Source organism: Eptesicus fuscus, chromosome 6 (genome assembly GCF_027574615.1).
Source record: "Eptesicus fuscus isolate TK198812 chromosome 6, DD_ASM_mEF_20220401, whole genome shotgun sequence".
In the NCBI taxonomy this organism is placed as follows: domain Eukaryota; kingdom Metazoa; phylum Chordata; class Mammalia; order Chiroptera; family Vespertilionidae; genus Eptesicus; species Eptesicus fuscus.
Genome location: NC_072478.1, coordinates 66,188,497 through 66,207,038, shown reverse-complemented (window position 1 = coordinate 66,207,038; position 18,542 = coordinate 66,188,497). Strand labels below are relative to the sequence as shown.

Here is an 18,542-nt window from a genome sequence, read left to right as displayed (position 1 = left end):
TTTATGTGAAGCACCAGTCTACAATATCTGCTTGAGAAAACTGTAAAAATATTTGCAAATGCGAAACAATAAGACACCCAAAGAAACGAGGGTGCGTCTTTACACTAACACCTGGAGGGACTTGCTTAGCTTCCATTCCCTGATTGGATGCCGAGGCCCTGAGGAAAGGCAGAAGGTGGTTTCCTTTACCTCAAGGGAGACGCAGGCTGAACGTCTCTGAAGCTTCGGCGCAGAAACAAAGGGCAAACTGGACGAAACGGGGTGGGGGTCGGGGGGTACCCGAGTGGCTCTCCACCTGTTTTAGTAAGTTAATCAGATTCACAGCAGTGCGCCCGGGAGAGCCTCGCGCCGTGAAGTTTTAGCTACTTCCCGTCCCCCGACACGCCCTCCCAGAAATTTCAGCTCATTGGCTCCTCTCAGTCTTCGTAGTTCTCCCGGGGAAGCTTCCCCGTCTCCCTGGCAACCGGAGCTCCCGCCAATGGCAGCCGAGGGTTGGCGGTCACGTGGCCTCTGCCGCGTCTCCCGCGGAGGAAACATGGCGGCCCTGGTGAGCGCTGGCTGCGGGATTTGAATTACTCTGCTCTCAGCGGCAGCATCCCTGCCGATGGCGTCTTCGGCTTTGTGCGGCTCGTGTCGGAGCCCGGAAGGGCTCCCTGGGGACCCCTCTTCGCAAAAAGAAGAAGAGGATTGTTATCTTGAAGATAGGGCCAGCGACTCAAGTTCCTATTCGTCTGCGAGTAGCGATTACGAGTAAGGTTCTGGAAGAGGGACAATGAAATCCACCCCTTCAGTGCCCGGAGTGTGCACGTGGGCTGGGGGACTGCACAGTGTTGACTGGTTGGGGTTGAGTTACCTTCTAGAGCAGCGGCTTTCAGCAGTTTTCATCTCATGAGCCCATTACTAAAATTCTGTGGCGCTCCAAAAAATTTATTTTTGCCAGTCTGACCAAAAAAAAATAGGTATAATTTTTATTCATTCACACTGGATGGCTATTGTTGTGTTGGCTGTTGTCATTTTTTTATTTAACAATCTAAGGGAAAAGCAGCCAGTGACTTTGACTAAATAGTCAGTTATATGTTTTAAATTTTTTCAGGCACACCGGTGAAAATCGATGTCCTAATGGACTGCCATGTATGGTCAGTTTTAGGGTGATATTTTATATGTACTTAGGAATAACAGTTACTAGTATTTACTATATATTCAGGAGTGACAATTATTTTCACCTATAGGTATGTAAAACATTTTTATCATTGTCTTTAGAAGCATGGAGAAAGCTGTCACTTTATGGCTGCTTAATATACTCTATAGGCTTAATGAGGACAGATTACATTCTTCAAGGCTTGAACAATTTTAAGAATATCACATATTTTGCATAATCTTCTGCTGTGGTCATTTAAAAATAATGAGAAAATTTATGGTTGTCAATCGAGGCTGCTGGAGGGAAGTATGGATTATACAGAGCCCATTTGGTCTTGCTATAGAAGCCATAGACAGTGTGAAACCTCAAAGTCTTGCTTTGTCTGCATCTTAAAATCACACTTTTAGCCTAGAGAGAATTTGTAACTTGTTCATAACTATACAACTGTGAATTGTCAGTGCAGTAATTTAGGAGACCTTATTTCAAATGGGACGCCCTGATTTTGGTGGAATGAAGATAAATGAGTTAATCTGTTTCCTATGAAACAAACTATCTGAGGACCTTGTGTTAGGAAAAAATCGTTACTTCAAAACATTTCACAGTTCAGAATACATGTATATATGTGTTATATTTTAATTTTTTTTAAAATGGTTGTTAAGCTTTCTATAGCAGTCGTTCAGTGATCACTCCCATGTTCCAGTGTCTTTATTCTCCTAATCATAAAAGGACAGTAAATCCCTATATTGTAAAATGTTTTGCTGGTCTGTATTTTGAGTCCAACCAAGACTCAGACTTTATGGCTGCCCATTCTTGGTGTGTAGGATGTGAGAGGTGATTTGTTGACCTGACCAGATTGGCAGTTTTGTTCCTTCCATGTGACATTATCTATTTACCTCCCTAAGCTACAGAGTCACCAAAGCAAGAAGTGGCCTTCCCAACTTGGACAGGACAACTTTTTGATCAAAGGAATAGGGGGTGAACCTAATCTTTCTCATCAAAGCTAAGAGATATTGTCTTTCATTGCCTACATGAAGGTTTTTAGGCAGTTATGCTGCTTATTGATTCACATAAAGTATCCTGAACTTTCAGGGTTCTAATTAATTATTTTCATACTAGAGGCCCGGTGCATGAATTCATGCATTAGTGGACCCCCTCAGCCTGGCCTGTGGGATCGGGCCAAAACTGGCTCTCCAACATCCCCTGAGGGGTCCCGGATTGCGAGAGGGTGCAGGCCAGGCCAAGGGACACCACCAGTGCACGATTGGGGCCTGGGAGGGACATGGGAGGTTGGCCAGCTGGGGAGGGACCACGGGAGGGCTCCAGGGTGTGTTTGGCCCATCTCACCCAGTCTGGATCGGCTGGACCCCAGCAGCAAGCTAACCTACGGGTCAGAGCATCTGCCCCCTAGTGGTCAGTGCACATCATAGCGACTGGTCAACCAGTTGACTGTCTGCCCACTGGTGGTCAGTGCATGTCATAGTGAGCGGTTGAGCAGCCTTAGCATATCATTAGCATATTATGCTTTGATTGGTTGAACGGTTGACTGGACACTTAGCATATTAGGCTTTTACTATATAGGATTCTTTCTGGAAATTATCATTGTTTCATACATGCTTTGTAACTGAAAACCAGTTTGAACTGCATGAGATTGTCAATACAAAATAAGTTTAATTTGGGTACTTTTTATTGACATACTTTTAGTAGATTTGTTTAAGACATTGTATAAGAGGAAAATTTTAGATTATTGCAGTATATCTTAACCTGGCACATTGGCAAGTCCCTCGGGACGCTTCTGAGGTAACACTGGTGGGTAGGTTGGGTTGAGGAAACCAGTGCCTAGTTTCAGTATTGAAATAACAGAAATCATACATTTACTTGCAAGGCCACATTTCTTTGTTTTGGTTTACAATTATCCAACTAATTGAAGCAACATTTGTTAGTTCATTGTGGCCAAAGTTAACAATTTTATGACTTAGATCTTTGATTTTTCAAGGTGACTGTTTGTTATTGTTAGGTTTAAAGCCTTGACTGACAGAGAAACTGGGATCCTTTTTAAAAATAATTTAGCTATAAAAAGCTAAGGAACTTCCATTGAAAATAAAAATGACTGGAGCCCTGGCCTGTGTGGCTCAGTTGGTTGGAGCATCATCCTGTATACTGAAAGTTCGATTCCTGATCAGGGCACATACCTAGGTTTTGGGTGGATATCCGGTTGGGGGTTTGTATGGAAGGCAACCAATAGATGTTCTCTCTCACATTGATGTTTCTCTCTCTCCCCCCTTCCCCTCCCCTCCTTCTCTCCCTCTCTCTCTCTGAAAATCAATGGGAAAAATATCCTCAGGTAAGGATTAACAACAACAACAAAAAGTTTCCCCATGTGCTTCCCTAAGACTACTCATGTCCCCCACTCCTTACAACCACTTACCTGCTTTTTGTCATTAGAGATGAGTTTGTCTTTTCTAGAGTTCCATAAAAATTGAATCATACAGTATGGACAATTATATCTTTTTGTCTTCTTTACTCGGCATAATTATTTTGAAACTTACCCCTGTTGTTGCCTATATGTGACCCGCGTATTACAAAAATCTGAATTAAAACTGCTAGACTTAATTCCTGTTTAAAAGTAAACCTTTTATTTTGGAGTAAGTTTAGATTTACAGCTAAGTTGCAAAGACAGTACAGAGTTCCTGTATATCCTTCAGTGGGTCCCCTGAGTTGATAACATCTCGCACAGCTGCGGCACATTACTCAGCACATAGGAAATTAGTATTGGTACTGTACTATTAAGTAAACTCCAGACTTTCTTCAGATTTCACCATTCCTCTACTGCGTCCTTTTCCTGTCCCAGGATCTAATCCAAGATATCGTGTTGCATTTAGTCAGCAGGTCTCCTCAGTGCCCTGTGTTCTGTGGCAGTCCTCAGTCCTCCCGTGTTTCTCATAGCCTGCATCTCTTGGTTAAGGTCACGTCAGCCAGGCTTCTTTGCTGTGGTTACTGGTTTTCACTTCCCACACACTGGTCTTTGGAAGCGTGGCATTAAGTCCATCTCCTGGAATGGGGAGATCCAAGGTCTCTGTGTCTTCTCGGTTAATTTTGTTTTCACTTTACACATCACTTTCTTTTGCAGTCTCTTAAGTTCATTTCCTGTCTTTTTTTTTTTTTTTGTCTCGCTTATCTCCCTTTTTATATATATATATTTTTAATTTCTTCTTCCTCTTAAAGGGAAGTATTTTTTTTTTAATCTAAAGGTTAAGAAAATGGGTTGTATTCATTGTTGTTGGACATGGGAATTGGTCTTTTGGGTAAAGATCTGTATATTCACATAAAGACAGTTACTATATTGTTGCGGGGAGGGAACCGAACACAAAGCTTATCGGTAGGTGAATAACCAAATGTGTTACATCTCTAATATGGACAATTAATGCAGCCATTAGGGGTTTCTAAATTGTATTGTTAAGTGATACATGAAAAAATATATATACATACATATATATATACACACAGGTATATAGATACACCCATTCCACTTATTATTTATTTTTAGATATATTTTTATTGATTTCAGAGAGGAAGAAAGAGGGAGAGAGATAGACAGAAACATCAATGATGAGAGAGAATTATTGATTGGCTGCCTCCTGCACACCCCCCATTGGGGAGCCTGCAACCTGGGCATGTGCCCTGACCAGAATCGAACCGGTGAGCTCTTGGTTCATAGGTCGATGCTCAACCACTGAACCATACCAGCTGGGCTCCACTTTTTAAAAACAATAACAGAATAACCCTATGTGTTTTTATATACGAACATAGATTTTTAACATTGTTTATGTCAGTGAAAGGGAAGAAGGGAAGATGATGTGTATGGTAATTATGTCCCCATTTGTGTAGAATGAGTCTATGCATATCTATAATAATAAAAGCGTAATATGCTAATTAGACCACACATCCTTCCGTCCTTGCAGACGAAGCTGCAGCTGTGAGGGCCGAGCCCTTTGCACGTATTTTGTGCATTGGGCCTCTAGTGTACACATAAAAGGATGCATGTGAGGCTCAGTGGTTAAGCATCGACCTATGAACCAGGAGGCCATGGTTTGATTCCAGGTCAAAGCACATGCCTGGGTCGCGGGTTCCATCTCCAGTGTGGGGCATGCCGGGGCAGCCGATCAATGATTCTCTCTCATCATTGATGTTTCTATCTCTCTCTCCTTCTCCCTTCCTCTCTGAAATCAATAAAAATATATATTTAAAAATAAAAATAAAAGGATGCATGAAAGTATAGACACCAACTAGAAATCTATTCAACATTTATCATTTCCTCTCTGTCATCCGCTCATCTAATCAAGCTCATAGTCCTGGTGATTTTCAAGCATTTCTTAAATGTTTTTCCAATTTTCATTTTTTCTACTATTGCCTTCATTATCATCTCTGCCTGGATGATGGAAAAAGCCCCCTACCTGGTTTCGTTTCTTGAGTCCACCTCAAATCCTTCTTTCATTTTCTTGTCAAAGTAGACCTATCCAAGGATATCTGACATGTAAAGGTAAACTCTTTATCAATGCCCTACACTACAAAATCCAAAACCTTTCCCGTGGACCAAAGGCCTCAAAAAATTAGCACTTGACTACTCTTTCTGTCACTCCCCATCTCACGAATTAAACTCTGGCCACCACAGCCTAGCTTTAACTATCCACACAGGCCATGGATATCACTCAAGGCTTTTGCTTATACTGTTCCTTCTCTTTAGAAATCTCTTAGTGCCCCAGGCTCCCCTTCCTATTCTTTCAAAACTCATTTCTGGAGTCTCAGCCACCAGAAGGTTTCCCCTGACCACAGTCTCAACCTTCGGCTAAGTTTGATGACTCCTCTCTAGTTCTTAGCATGTGCATTTTCATGAATTCTTTCTCAGTTCCTCTTCCCCACCAGAAAACGGAAGGAAATGATGTTTCCATCATTGTAGTTCCAGATTTTGCTGCAGTGCCTGGAACTGTTTATTTGCTTTACAATTGAATACCACTCACAGAAGGTCCCCCCCCCCCCCCCCCGCCGGCCCCCGCCATTCCCTCCTGCATGGCTCTTAAAATAATAATTAAAAGTGGTTTCACATTTAGATTTTAGAGATTAAGATAAAACTATCTTCACATTTAACAAATGTTTCTTTTGGGTCATATATCTAATACAAATAACATGTCAAATTGAAGGGTGAGATTTGAGATTGTAAAACAAATTTATTCATTGTTTAAATTGATATGTATCTTCATAAGTGATTGTGTATAATCATGGTATTTACATTTTAAATGTAAATTTAGATTCTCCCTTCAGAGCAGGACTGGGGTTGTGAAATACTGATTTCTGTGGGTACAGGTAGAGATGGTTGAAACAGCTAATATATGATTAATAACCTGCAGTAAGTGGTGGGTGCTAAAATGATGCCATAGTGGGAACCAACAAGTGCCAATGAAATACTAGTTTTGATATTTGGGGCTAGTTATGCCTTTTTCCACTCTTCACATATAGTTAAAAATTCTGTGTTAATTACCACCCACAGACCAAGGCAGTCGTTAGTTTCAGAGTTGAACAACAAACGGAAGTGTTGTTTTTTTATTGATTTTCATAGTATTTAAAAAGATTTTTTTTTCTTTTTAAAAAAATATATTTTATTGATTTTTTTACAGAGAGGAAGGGAGAGTGATAGAGAGTTAGAAACATCGATCAGCTGCCTCCTGCACACCCCCTACTGGGGATGTGCCCGCAACCAAGGTACATGCCCTTGACCGGAATCGAACCTGGGACCTTTCAGTCCACAGGCCGATGCTCTATCCACTGAGCCAAACCAGTTAGGACTAAAAAGAGATTTTTAAGTAAAAAGAATGAGAGTTGCTAATACTGCAGAAAACCAAACTGTCTTCTATCTGATGGAATGATTAGGACACAAATTATACCCTTTCATGCCAGGATATTACAGCTCATGTTTCTAAAAAGACTCTTTCCACTAGTTAGTTTTTCCACTGGAATGAGTTCTGCTTTAAAGAATCGCAGTTCGAAAGGTAAATGTTCATAACATTGAATAGGGTACAGTTTGTAATTAGGTGTGTTACCTTAAGGTAAGTATTTTTTGTTTTTTAATGCTATTTTAGTCATTTTTAATATCAATAATTTTGTTTCTTTCAATGGCTTGCTTCCCAGTTAAAAGTTCTTTTACAGTCACATGATGAACTATGTAATATGTGGTTTACTTTTCCTACTACTGTTATTCATAAAAAGGGATTTTACAGAAATTATAGGCTATAGAAGTGATCATTATTAACTATGGTTAATAACCCCCATTCTTGATAATCATAAATGGTTTTCAGCAATGATTTTTATTCATGGTGAAGGGAATGTTTCTGTTTTGAAAATTTACTCTATAAATAACATCTATTAATACTGGTCTTTAACTTTCATTTTAACATAACAGCCATGCTGCAAATTTTCTATGCAAATAGGATATTTTTATGTACAATTTCCAAATGGCTTACATCTGTGGATACAATGCATGATCAACTAGTAATGTAAATTATTGTCCAGTGAAATTGTCTAATGTGAACAATAACCACACAGGGGCTGAACTTAATTTCTTTTTTTAAAAAAAACACAAACTCAGATTCTAGAAGGGGGCCATCTCATTTTTTATTTGTTTTTTCAATCACTATGTCTTTTGGATTTCTTCTTCTCCAATCCCTGTTCTTCAAGGCTCTACAAAAAGAATCCTCCAGAAAAAAGCTCTTGGTACTCACTTACTAGAAATAATGAGATTCTGATAATCAAATAACTTTTCTATCTCCCATTTCCCTGCCCCTACCCTCACCTCTGTGCTAAAAAGGCATAACTTTTTCTTATGTTTAGCTGCTATTCATATTACCTTTTTTTTTTCATAGTGACCTTGAGCCTGAATGGCTGGACAGTGTGCAGAAAAATGGACAGCTATTTTATTTGGAACTGAGTGAGGGCGAAGAAGAGAGCCTCCTTCCTGAGACACCTGTTGTGAATCATGTCAGGTTCAGTGAAAATGAGATTATTATTGAAGAGGATGATTACAAAGAAGGAAAAAAGTATGAACCCAAACTCAAGCGGTTTACCAAAATTTTAAGAAGCAGAAAACTTTTACCCAAGCGCCATAATAAAAAAAAGAGCAATGATAGTGGGCCAGTCTCCATTCTAAAGCATCAGTCCAATCAGAAAACAGGAGTCATTGTTCAGCAGAGGTACAAAGATGTGACTGTCTATGTAAACCCCAAAAAGCTAACAGTCACCAAAGCCAAGGAGCAGCTCAGGCTTCTGGAAGTGCTGGTTGGGATCATCCATCAGACCAAGTGGAGCTGGAGAAGAACCGGGAAGCAGGCGGGTGGAGAGAGGCTGGTGGTCCATGGCCTGCTGCCCGGAGGATCGGCCATGAAGAGTGGCCAGGTGTTAATTGGTAAGTGCTGTGGCTAGACAGCAGGTCTTGTCTGCGGAGACCCGGGATTAAAGATGCCTGTGAGGAACGCGATCAAAACAGAGTGACCGGTATAGCCAGGGTCTTCCCAGACTAAGGGCTCCTTGACGCTATTTGGGACAGTAGTGAAATTGTCAAAGGCGGTGTACTGCCAGGCACAGTGTTCTGAAAACAGACGCTGTAGTGCCTGGAATATGTTTGTGTGCCTTGCTTAGGCCAGGGGACAGCTTAACTAATTTCTGAGTTATGAATGATATAACTTTGTCATCTTGGTTATATTTACTGAAAAGTAAAAGAAAATAAGTTGGTTGTACAGTGATAATTTAGGGTTGAATGACATGTCCAATAACATTATACAAAAATATATAATTTTATGAATAAAAGAACTTTAAAATTGCATGTTTGCACTTGAATGCACTGAGATCTTGGAAGGGTTTTAACTGTTTCATTTGGCATGTTTAACAACAGTGGTGCTATACATAAATTTCCCTTTAAGGGTGCTTGCCATAAAACATCCCACCAATTTGCAGGGGGAAAAATAAACCCACAAGTTTTTCTGAATATATACTACGATGAGCATTTTGTGTTAGTGATACATTTTAAGCTGTTGCAGATAATGTTTGAGTTAGTAGTAATTTTATTACTTATAAATAAATTAGACACAGATGAGAATATGTTATTAGTAAAACTTAACAGTATTAACAATGCTAAAAGCTGGCAGTCTTAAGTTGATCTAGCCTAAGAGATTTAGATAAAGGAACTTTTATTGATACTTTAAAAATATACTTTTACTTTGTCTAAATTTGACTTGACAAATAATTATTTGGGCATCTGCTAGGTGCCAGGACTACAAAGATTAATGGCCCAAATGCTCCTCTTGTGGAGGTCCTACTGTATTGGAAGAGATGGGCCAGAAATAGGCCGACAGTTTCACACAGTGTGGTAAGCGCCATGAAAGGGGTTTGCAAGGAGGACCTGAGTAGGAAGGGCATCCGTACCACGTGTGTGTTACAAAGGGTTGCAACAAGATCCCCACATTCTCCCCTTACAATGTCACACTGATCCTTGTCCCATAGAGAGTTATAGTCTGGGTGTCTCTCCCCGCCCAGCCCTCTGAATCTAGGTGGGCCTGTGACTACAGCGTATGTGGTACTATGTGATTTACTTAAAAGGTGGGATCATAATGATTCAACATTTGTATATATTGCAAAGTGACGACCATAGTAAATTATTACCACACATAGTTAAACATCATTGTTGCTTTAAGCTACCGGGTTTTGGGGTGATTTGTTATGCAGCAAATAGGTAACTAGAACAGAAGCTAATGCATACTTACATTCTCTCAGATCCTCAACTTTCTTTTTTGTAAAATGATGAGATTGGACTAAAATATTTATAAGGTTAGGTCTTTTGATTCTGTCAGAGGAGTCCAGAATTCCTGCTTATGAAACCCTGCCTTGTTGTTGCTGACCCTCACAATTTTAGGATCCCACATGATGGGAAATTCCAGCTAATGCATTCTCTTTATACATTCGACCCTTCATGTCCATGGGTTACACATCTGTGGATTCAACCACCCTCACATGGGAAATACTCTGAAGAAAACTGTTACTTTGTTTGACGTGTACTATGTAGTTAGGCCCTGGATAGTTGTATCTATACTGAACATTCTTGTCATTATTCCAGAAATAATATAGGATAGCAACTCTTTACATAGCATTTACATTGTATTAGGTATGATAAGTAATCTAGTGATGACTTAAAGCATATGGGATGAGGTGTGTAGGTTTATGCAAATAATGCGCCATTTATATGAGGAACTTGAGCATCCACTAATATTGGTATCTGCAGGGAGTCCTAGAATCAGTCTTCCGTGGGTCCTGAAGGATAAGTGTAGTTACCTGGGGCTTCTGCTCTGAATACCTGTTTGGACTGGTTTATAGACAAATCTCTAAAAATCTTTCTACCCTTTTCTCTTAAAGCTTAGTGGAGAGGGCTTATAACCAGTGAGCCTCCTAATTCCATATGTCCTTTCCCCTGATCCTCACTCTGATCTGCCGAACCTCCTAGGAATGCCAGTTACCTCCAGACCTGATCTTTTTGTGCCATCTGTATAGGAGGAAAGAAAATAAACTGTAGAGAGAAAGAGATTACTACCATGGTGGTCCTACTGTTTATTTTTAACATAAAGATACGCAGGATGCCAGTAGTCTACTTTTTGACCTTAGTGGTTACATGGATGTGTTCACTTTTTGATAATTCACTGTATTGTATTATAATGTGTGCACTTTTCTGCATGTATATTAGCTAGCAATAAAATGCCAGAAAAATAAGGCTCATGATTTCAGTTTTATGATGGAAAAGCTGATATTCTAATAAGTAAAGAAAGAGAGAGAGAGAGAGAGGTGTGTCAGAAAAACATGACTATTTCATCCTTGGTGTATAGCAAAATGCTTGCCTCAAAATAAGCCCTGAAAAACATGTATTGGTTGCATGGATAAAATATGTAAAAAGAAAATGTACAGGGAGAATAATTAGAAGTCAGTATAAATACAACAAAGTGCTAATAGTGTTGGGTTAGATTAGGGAGAGTATGGGTGATTGTTTTCTCTGCTTTTTCAAAAGGTTTTGTTATGATTATGTTCTATGCTTTTAAAGTTATATATTTTAGGAATAAAGAACAGACTATTTTAATGTCATAGAGGGTTTGCTAGTCCCACAAAGTGCTGCTGGGATGGAAATTTGTCATAGTTCCCTTCACAGTGCGGTCTGTGGTTGAACTGTGAGGTAACCCACAGGACGGAGGATCCTGAAAACTGCCCTGGTGATGGAGCTGCTGGCGGCGCTGCCTTTGTCTAACAGGAGAGGGACCCTCCTTTGAGTGAAGTGCTTGGTTAGCACAGTGAGGCTGGTGGCTTCCTTCTTTCCTTTCAAGACAGCAGATCTCTATTCTGATGCTTCTTTGCTGGGGTCTTGGAAGTTTTGCTGCCTTTTTAGGTGCCATTTTGCTGTTCCTTCTGCCAAGGACTTGCACTTTATTTTTTAAATTTCTACTCCTGAGTTTTTCTTCAAGTTTGACAGTCAGCTGGTAGCTCCTGGACTCCTGTAGCCAAACCCCACCCCCAGACCAGAGCAAATGGAAGTCCAGCCAGTGCTGCTCAGTGGTTAAGCCCCCGTCTATGAACCAGGAGGTGGCGGCCCAATTCCCAGCGCAGGCTGCCAGTGCTGTGCGGTCCAGGAAGCCTCTGAGTCACTTCATGGAAGTGCTCGGAAAAACTTGAGGAAAACAAATATCTGGGAGAATAAGAAGTAGATGTAACACTTTTTTATAGAAAGAAATTTTTCTAAACATTTAAAAAGATTTTACTACACTTGCTCTAAAATTTATTTTCATATATTTTATGATGATACATGTCTCCCACTTTTAGAGGTTTCTTAAGTGTGATGCTTTCAGGTGACACTCCCTAAAACACTCAACTGCAGAACTGTATCCGTTAGGGTTTAGAGAAAAAAGTTATTTGGGACATTTTCCAGTGGAGTTTGAATTTAAAGGAACAAGTTTTAAATGGGGCCATCATTTAGGTGTTCTGATCATCTTATGGACAACAGAACACCTGGATAGAATGGTCCAGAAGTGGGTTTCTTTTGCATCAATACTCTGATATTATTCATTGTTCCTTTTCTTTAAAAAAAAAATCACTGCAGCTATAAATAATTTGATATAGTACAATTATTTAATCTTCTGTTTTAAAAAAAAGGGAGGGCTATGTTGCTTTTTTCTCCCCCAGGTTGAACTGAAGTTGGAAGTTTATTTTAGTTTACAAGTTCTTACTTTTAAGAAAAGTTACCAGGTTGCTCAAAGTGCTACAGTAATTAATCATCATAGTGACTCGATGCCCACACCTTCAGAGCTGTGAAGTGAATAGCATCTAAACCTATTACAGGCCATTGAAAACCATCGCATAATGACCTAAGAAATTCCACCTGCTCACTCTGCACTTAACCCCTTCCCCATGTGTTAGAAGGTCTAGGAGAGCAAGGGAGGAAGCAGAAAGGGGGGAGAGAGGAGTAACAGTAGCTAAAGGAGCAGCATTTTCACCTGTTCCCCAATCCTCATTCCCAGGGTGACATGAAGAGGGCCAGGTGACACCTAAACACATACCTGTAGTGAGTTGCAGTAAAGGAAGAGGAACTTTGACCTTAGGGAACATGAATCTTCTATAAAGAACAATTATTAATAATAAGATATTGAGGGAGACACTATCTCCGTCACCCAAGGCTATTCACTATACAAACATCTTTGAAAAGATAATCTAGAACAAAGACTTTCAATGCCTTGGGTTGCAAGATGAACAAAACATGGGAGACCGATAGAAAATTGTCTATCAACACTATTTTATCCATATATATGTTTATTATCCATTTTCCCCAAAGAGTATTAAGCTCTGTTTAGAGATTTTGGTGTGTTTAATTCAGTTCTCTATCTGTAGTGCCTGGCACAAGTAGGTGCTCAGTAAATATCCGTTGGATTAGTTAATGGATGAATATGAATTAATGATCAGTTTCATAATGATATATTTAAATATGATGAGAAATAACCTTATTATGTATATATTTCTATTATATAACTTACTGGTGTTTTGATATTACCTTTAATTATGTTGTGATTGTAAATTTCCATTTTAAGATCAATCTTTATTATATTAAACCCCCCAGATTTATAAACATACACATTTAAAGAAAAGCCACGGCAAAGGAAATTTTTACCAGAACATGTGATGGTTTTTTTTGTGTGTTTTTTTTTTAAATATGTTTTATTGATTTTTTACAGAGAGGAAGGGAGAGGGATAGAGAGTTAGAAACATCGATGAGAGAGAAACATCGATCAGCTGCCTCCTGCACACTCCCCACTGGGGATGTGCCCGCAACCAAGGTGCATGCCCTTGACCGGAATCGAACCTGGGACCTTTCAGTCCGCAGGCTGATGCTCTATCCACTGAGCCAAACCGGTTCCGGCCATGCGATGGGTTTTGATATGGTGGGGCCTTTGAAACAAAGAGCTATGTGTAGACACAGATCAACAACAGTGAATTCCACAGCATATTGAGTTATGACATACCACATGTATTTAATTAAAATTTCAGCTGAATATTTTCACTGTGGGTATAAGTGGTTAGATTCAATTTTGTTAAGTGCAATACTTGGTTTATGCTGCAAATTTTCCATTTGGCCTTTGGCTTTACATAATTCTCCCAATGGTATCAAAAATGAGAATATTCATCTCTACAATATTCATGGGTTGTATTCAGTCACGGTACAATATTGGTCTGTATTGTAGTTTAAGAAAGAGGGGAATGGAAGATGAGCTCTGCCACTAGTGAGCTTTTTCACCTTGGACAAGCCCTTGAATGTCTGGACCATATTTTCCACTGTACTTTAAAGAGGTCAGAATGGATGGTTTTTAATGTTCCAATTCTAGGTCTTTCTGGTTTGGGGATAGTCCCACGACTGTCTTTCATTGTTATTCTTTTCTCAGGTGATGTCCTTGTTGCTGTGAACGATGTTGATGTGACCTCTGAGAACATAGAGAGGGTTCTGTCCTGCATTCCTGGGCCTATGCAGGTATGGACGTTCTTTGTCTGGGTGTTATGATGAATTAACATAAAATAAGTGCATCTTGTGCTATTTTCTTTTTTTTTTTTAAGATTCTGGAAATTATCGTGTATAATGGAGGAGTTCTTACATACTTGGGTATTTAAAATATTTAAGATCTTGTTAACATTTTTAGCTTTTGGAGATTGTTCTTAAAAAGAGAGAATCATATATACAAATAAAACTCATCCTCAGTAAAGCAGGAAGAATAATAATAATGAAAACATATATAATGACCAGTCTGCCATTATAATTACCCTATGTGCTGATGGAACTCCCGTTCCTGGAAAAGTCATTCTAAACAGTCCTGGAACTTTCTCTTCTCTGACTTACCAAAGTCATTATTGCTATCAAGTTTTTCCTGTGCTATTTATTTATTTATTTATTTATTTATTTTAAACCATACTATTTTCTTGGCTTTTCTGTTATCTAGTTTAGCCTTATTCCTGAATTTTTGTTTAGCTAAATAATGAATTACCTTCCATTCCTTATAGGTAAAAATAAAACTCTTTTGTAATGTTATTTTGATACTCAAAATAACAGAGATGACATTTTCAGGTCATTAGATATATTTTGAAAGTGCTATACCTCATATTTATGAATGCTCTGCTCTTGTTAGCATCAGGAATTCGTTTTCTCTCTTTTGAGGGCTAGGGAGGATGATGTGCTTCAGGTAGGTTAGAGACTCCGTTAGGTGAGTGAGAGCATGAAGCAGTTTTGGGATTGATGGGGATGAGCAGAATCCCTGATAAACCAATCTTATCTGCATCTAACTTGAGACTCTGACATAAAAGAACCCATGATGGAAATCCCTTGTTTTCTAAAAAAATGAGATTTCTCTATGTTCACTGCCTTCTCTTAAAACTCTCTCCCTCCCTCCCACTTTATCTCTATATAAATTTAGCTATCTTTGGAAATGTAAAATGGAAGTGCTAGAAGTTTAGCAGATTTGCATTTTAGGAATGTATCGCTCTGGATGGGACTGGAGGTTGGGAAACCAGGTGGTCAGCTTCAGAGTAGTCCAGAAGAGAGGTGATTAAGGCCTGAGGTGAGGCGTTGGCTGGGATATGGAAGAAGAGGAGACTAGCTTTAAGTCTTGTAGGAGGGCAGTACTTCCTGCAGGACAAAGAGGAGTCCAAGATGCCTTCCATGTTTTGTATTCAGTAATTCAGTGAGATTGCCCAAAAGAACATGATCAAGGAGGAGAGAGTTTGCTTGTTAAATGGAGTGAGTTGGAGATAGAAGTAGAGAGAGTGGATCATTAAAGCAACAAGATTTGGGAAGTGAAGAGTTACAGTGAGCATGTCCTTAGACCTGAGGAAAGGCACATCCTCTCCTGAACTGGGAGAGATGGAGGAAAGGAAGGATGGGCAAATTGCACCAATCAGAAACGGTTTTGAGGGAGACAGGAAATGAGGAAACCATGAAATGTGTCATAGGTTAATGTCTATGAAAGAACAACAGAAATCCTTTTTTATGAGAAGCTTCATATAAACTATCTTATATTAAGTGTTTCTTAATAAAAGTTTTTTTTCCTATAAAACACATAACGTATAATAATAAAAGCATAATATGCTAATTAGACCAGACATCCTTCCAGATGTCCTTCCAGACAAAGCCGCAGCAGGCGGGGACCATGGCCAAGGCCCTTGCACGAATTTCGTGTATCGGGCCTCTGGTATCCTCATATTTACATATATCAACCCTCTTTTTAAAAATAGCACTTAATTCTTCACTTGGTTATCTATCTCACCCTTTATTATTTCATCAAGGCAACCAGGTTTCCTGACATTTATAACTACTTAACATGTAAGCTTTTTCAAAATGGCTTGCTAAAGTGAAATTATCTTTGAAATATAGAGCCAACTTTACTTAAATCGGAAGAATGCTGGCTAAAATAGTTCCTTAAAGAATTTTAATGGATGGTTCTGTGGTGTGTGTATTGGTTTAAGTTTTTGTCATGGTAAGGGGGAAAGGTCTGCGTACCACAGAAAAGAAGTGCTGGTGTGTGCCAAGTATAACATTAACGTTGGTTTTCAAGTATCTTGTTCTTCATGAAGCATAGCAAACCAGCCTTAAATTTTAGGTTGCTGTTGCTGCCTAAAGTAAAATGGGTGAATTGTTATTTTAAGTCATTTCCTTTTGTCATTTCTGGGGAATCATGCCCTATCTTTGGACCTCTCCACCCACAAGAATCTCAGCTAGAAAAGACGTACAGCTCTCACTGACGTTCCAGCCCATCTGGCCTGTCCCTGTGATGGCTGCTTCCCTAGGATGTCACTCATCTCGTGCTCCTGCAACCAGCTTTTCCCCCCTCCCAGCCACTCCTCCCCAAACCCAGTGTCCGGGAACAGTCTTCAAAGCTCCCATCTAGTTTGTCACAAATTCTGTGCTCAGGATTTCCCCAAATTCTAGATTTCTTGCATTTCCAAGGAACATCATCAAAAGCTCGCATGTATTCTGTTTTGGATACTCCTAAATTCTCAATCTCAGATAAAAGAACCTCCTGACCCCCAAGCCATTCGCTTCATCAGATCCTTACTCAAGGATTTCATGTTTATGCTTATGTTTATATTTTTATTCATGCATACAGATATTGAGAGCATTACCCACTGGAACAGATGCCACCCTCATAAAAGAGTTTTTCAGGCCATATAATGCTTACATGTTGCTTGCTTAGGTCAAAACCTCATACCAAACACTGTTTTTCATATCCTTATAAGATCATTCCTTAAAAAAATGTCTCTTCATCTCTTCCTTACCTTAACCATATATTAATTTCCATCAGATAAATCTTTTGTTCCCATGTAGGATCTGTAAGTTTTTATATTTTTATTTAGTTTGCTTAATATTCCCCCCCACCCCAGATATACTAATTTTATACTCAGCCTTTTTTGATACAGTGTTATAATACCCAGGGTCCATTTCTCAATATCAGATTTACAGAAAACAAAAAGTTTAATAAAGTTTGATCTTTTCCATTTGAATGATATTAAATGTTTTGTAAAGAAAGATATCACCAGGTCTCAGAAAAATTTCATGAGGGATTTCTCCCCTCCTGCTCTCTATACAGATTGCTGCTAATTGTGAACTAGTTTATCTTTATTCTGAATGTACACATATTGATGAATTTAAACTTCATGTCTCTTTTCTTTTCTACTTGTTACTAAAATAAACTCTGAGACTTATTTTAGAAAAGATGCTTATGTGACTCAATTCACTTTATGTAGACAGAGATAACCGAGTGCCCCTGAAATGTCACAGATAGCTATAAATAGCAAAATTTAACACAGTCATAGTCACTCCTTGCCAACAAAAAAGAAGACACCTAGATATTTTTCTTTTGGAAGGTTTTATTCATTGGGGATTTATTTTATAGTATAATGCAAACAGTTGTTGGATGGGCTGGTGGGATTGATTATGAATGAATTTTTTAAAATAACATGCTTCACTTTTTTAATAAAAATATATAAATAGATAAAGCTCATTATTAAAAAGAGTTCCTAATGTGTTAGTATTTATCATATATTTAAAGTTGGCCTTGAAAATAGTACCTCTTGTAATACATTTTTAAAAATAGAGATTATTACTGTCTTGATAATAGTTTTTAGATATTTTATCCCTAAATGCAACTTACTATGTACAAACATTTTATCTGTTTTTAAATATTGAGCAGACTTCTTCCCCGCCCCCAGCTTTACTGAGGTATGCTTGACAAATAAAAATTGTATATATCTAAGTTATATAATGTAATTTTTTAAAGTATACAATATACTTAATATACACATATTGAGCAGACTTTTTTTCTTGATAAGCATGAATTTATTTTTTTACTTTTAAAATGTAATCTAATTTTAAAATAATCATTGTATGTTAGTGTTTAAAGTTAAAATGTTATGGATTATTACAGCTAGAATGTTCGCTTTACTCATCTGTAGTCTGGTCAATTTTAAACAATAGGGATATTTTGTGCCTCTCTAGCTTATGATGATGTCCCTGCTACATAAAATTAAGTATCCTATATAATAAAAGCCTAATATGCTAAGTGTCCAGTCTTCCAGTCGTCTGTTCAACCAATCAAAGCGCAATAAGCTGCTGATATGCTAAGGCCACTCAACAGCTTGCTACGACGTGCACCGACCACCAGGGGGCAGTCAACCAGTCGACCAGTCACTATGATGTGCACTGACCACCAGGGGGCAGACAGTCGAAGGGTTGGCCAGTCGCTATGACATGCACTGACCACCAGGTGGCAGACAGTCAAAGGGTTGACCAGTCACTATG

At 38.9% G+C, this 18,542-nt stretch overlaps 1 protein-coding gene across 1 annotated transcript in view; it reads left to right on the top strand.

Annotated features, from left to right (window-relative positions):
- Positions 1–604: 604 nt before the first annotated feature.
- INTU (inturned planar cell polarity protein) overlaps positions 605–18,542 on the top strand; it is a 52,634-nt gene continuing 34,696 nt past the window's right edge. The window contains exons 1-3 of the mRNA XM_008143383.3: positions 605–750; positions 8,050–8,588; positions 14,143–14,228. Of these exons, the coding sequence (XP_008141605.2) occupies positions 605–750; positions 8,050–8,588; positions 14,143–14,228 (771 nt within the window). The remainder of the gene's footprint in view (positions 751–8,049; positions 8,589–14,142; positions 14,229–18,542) is intronic.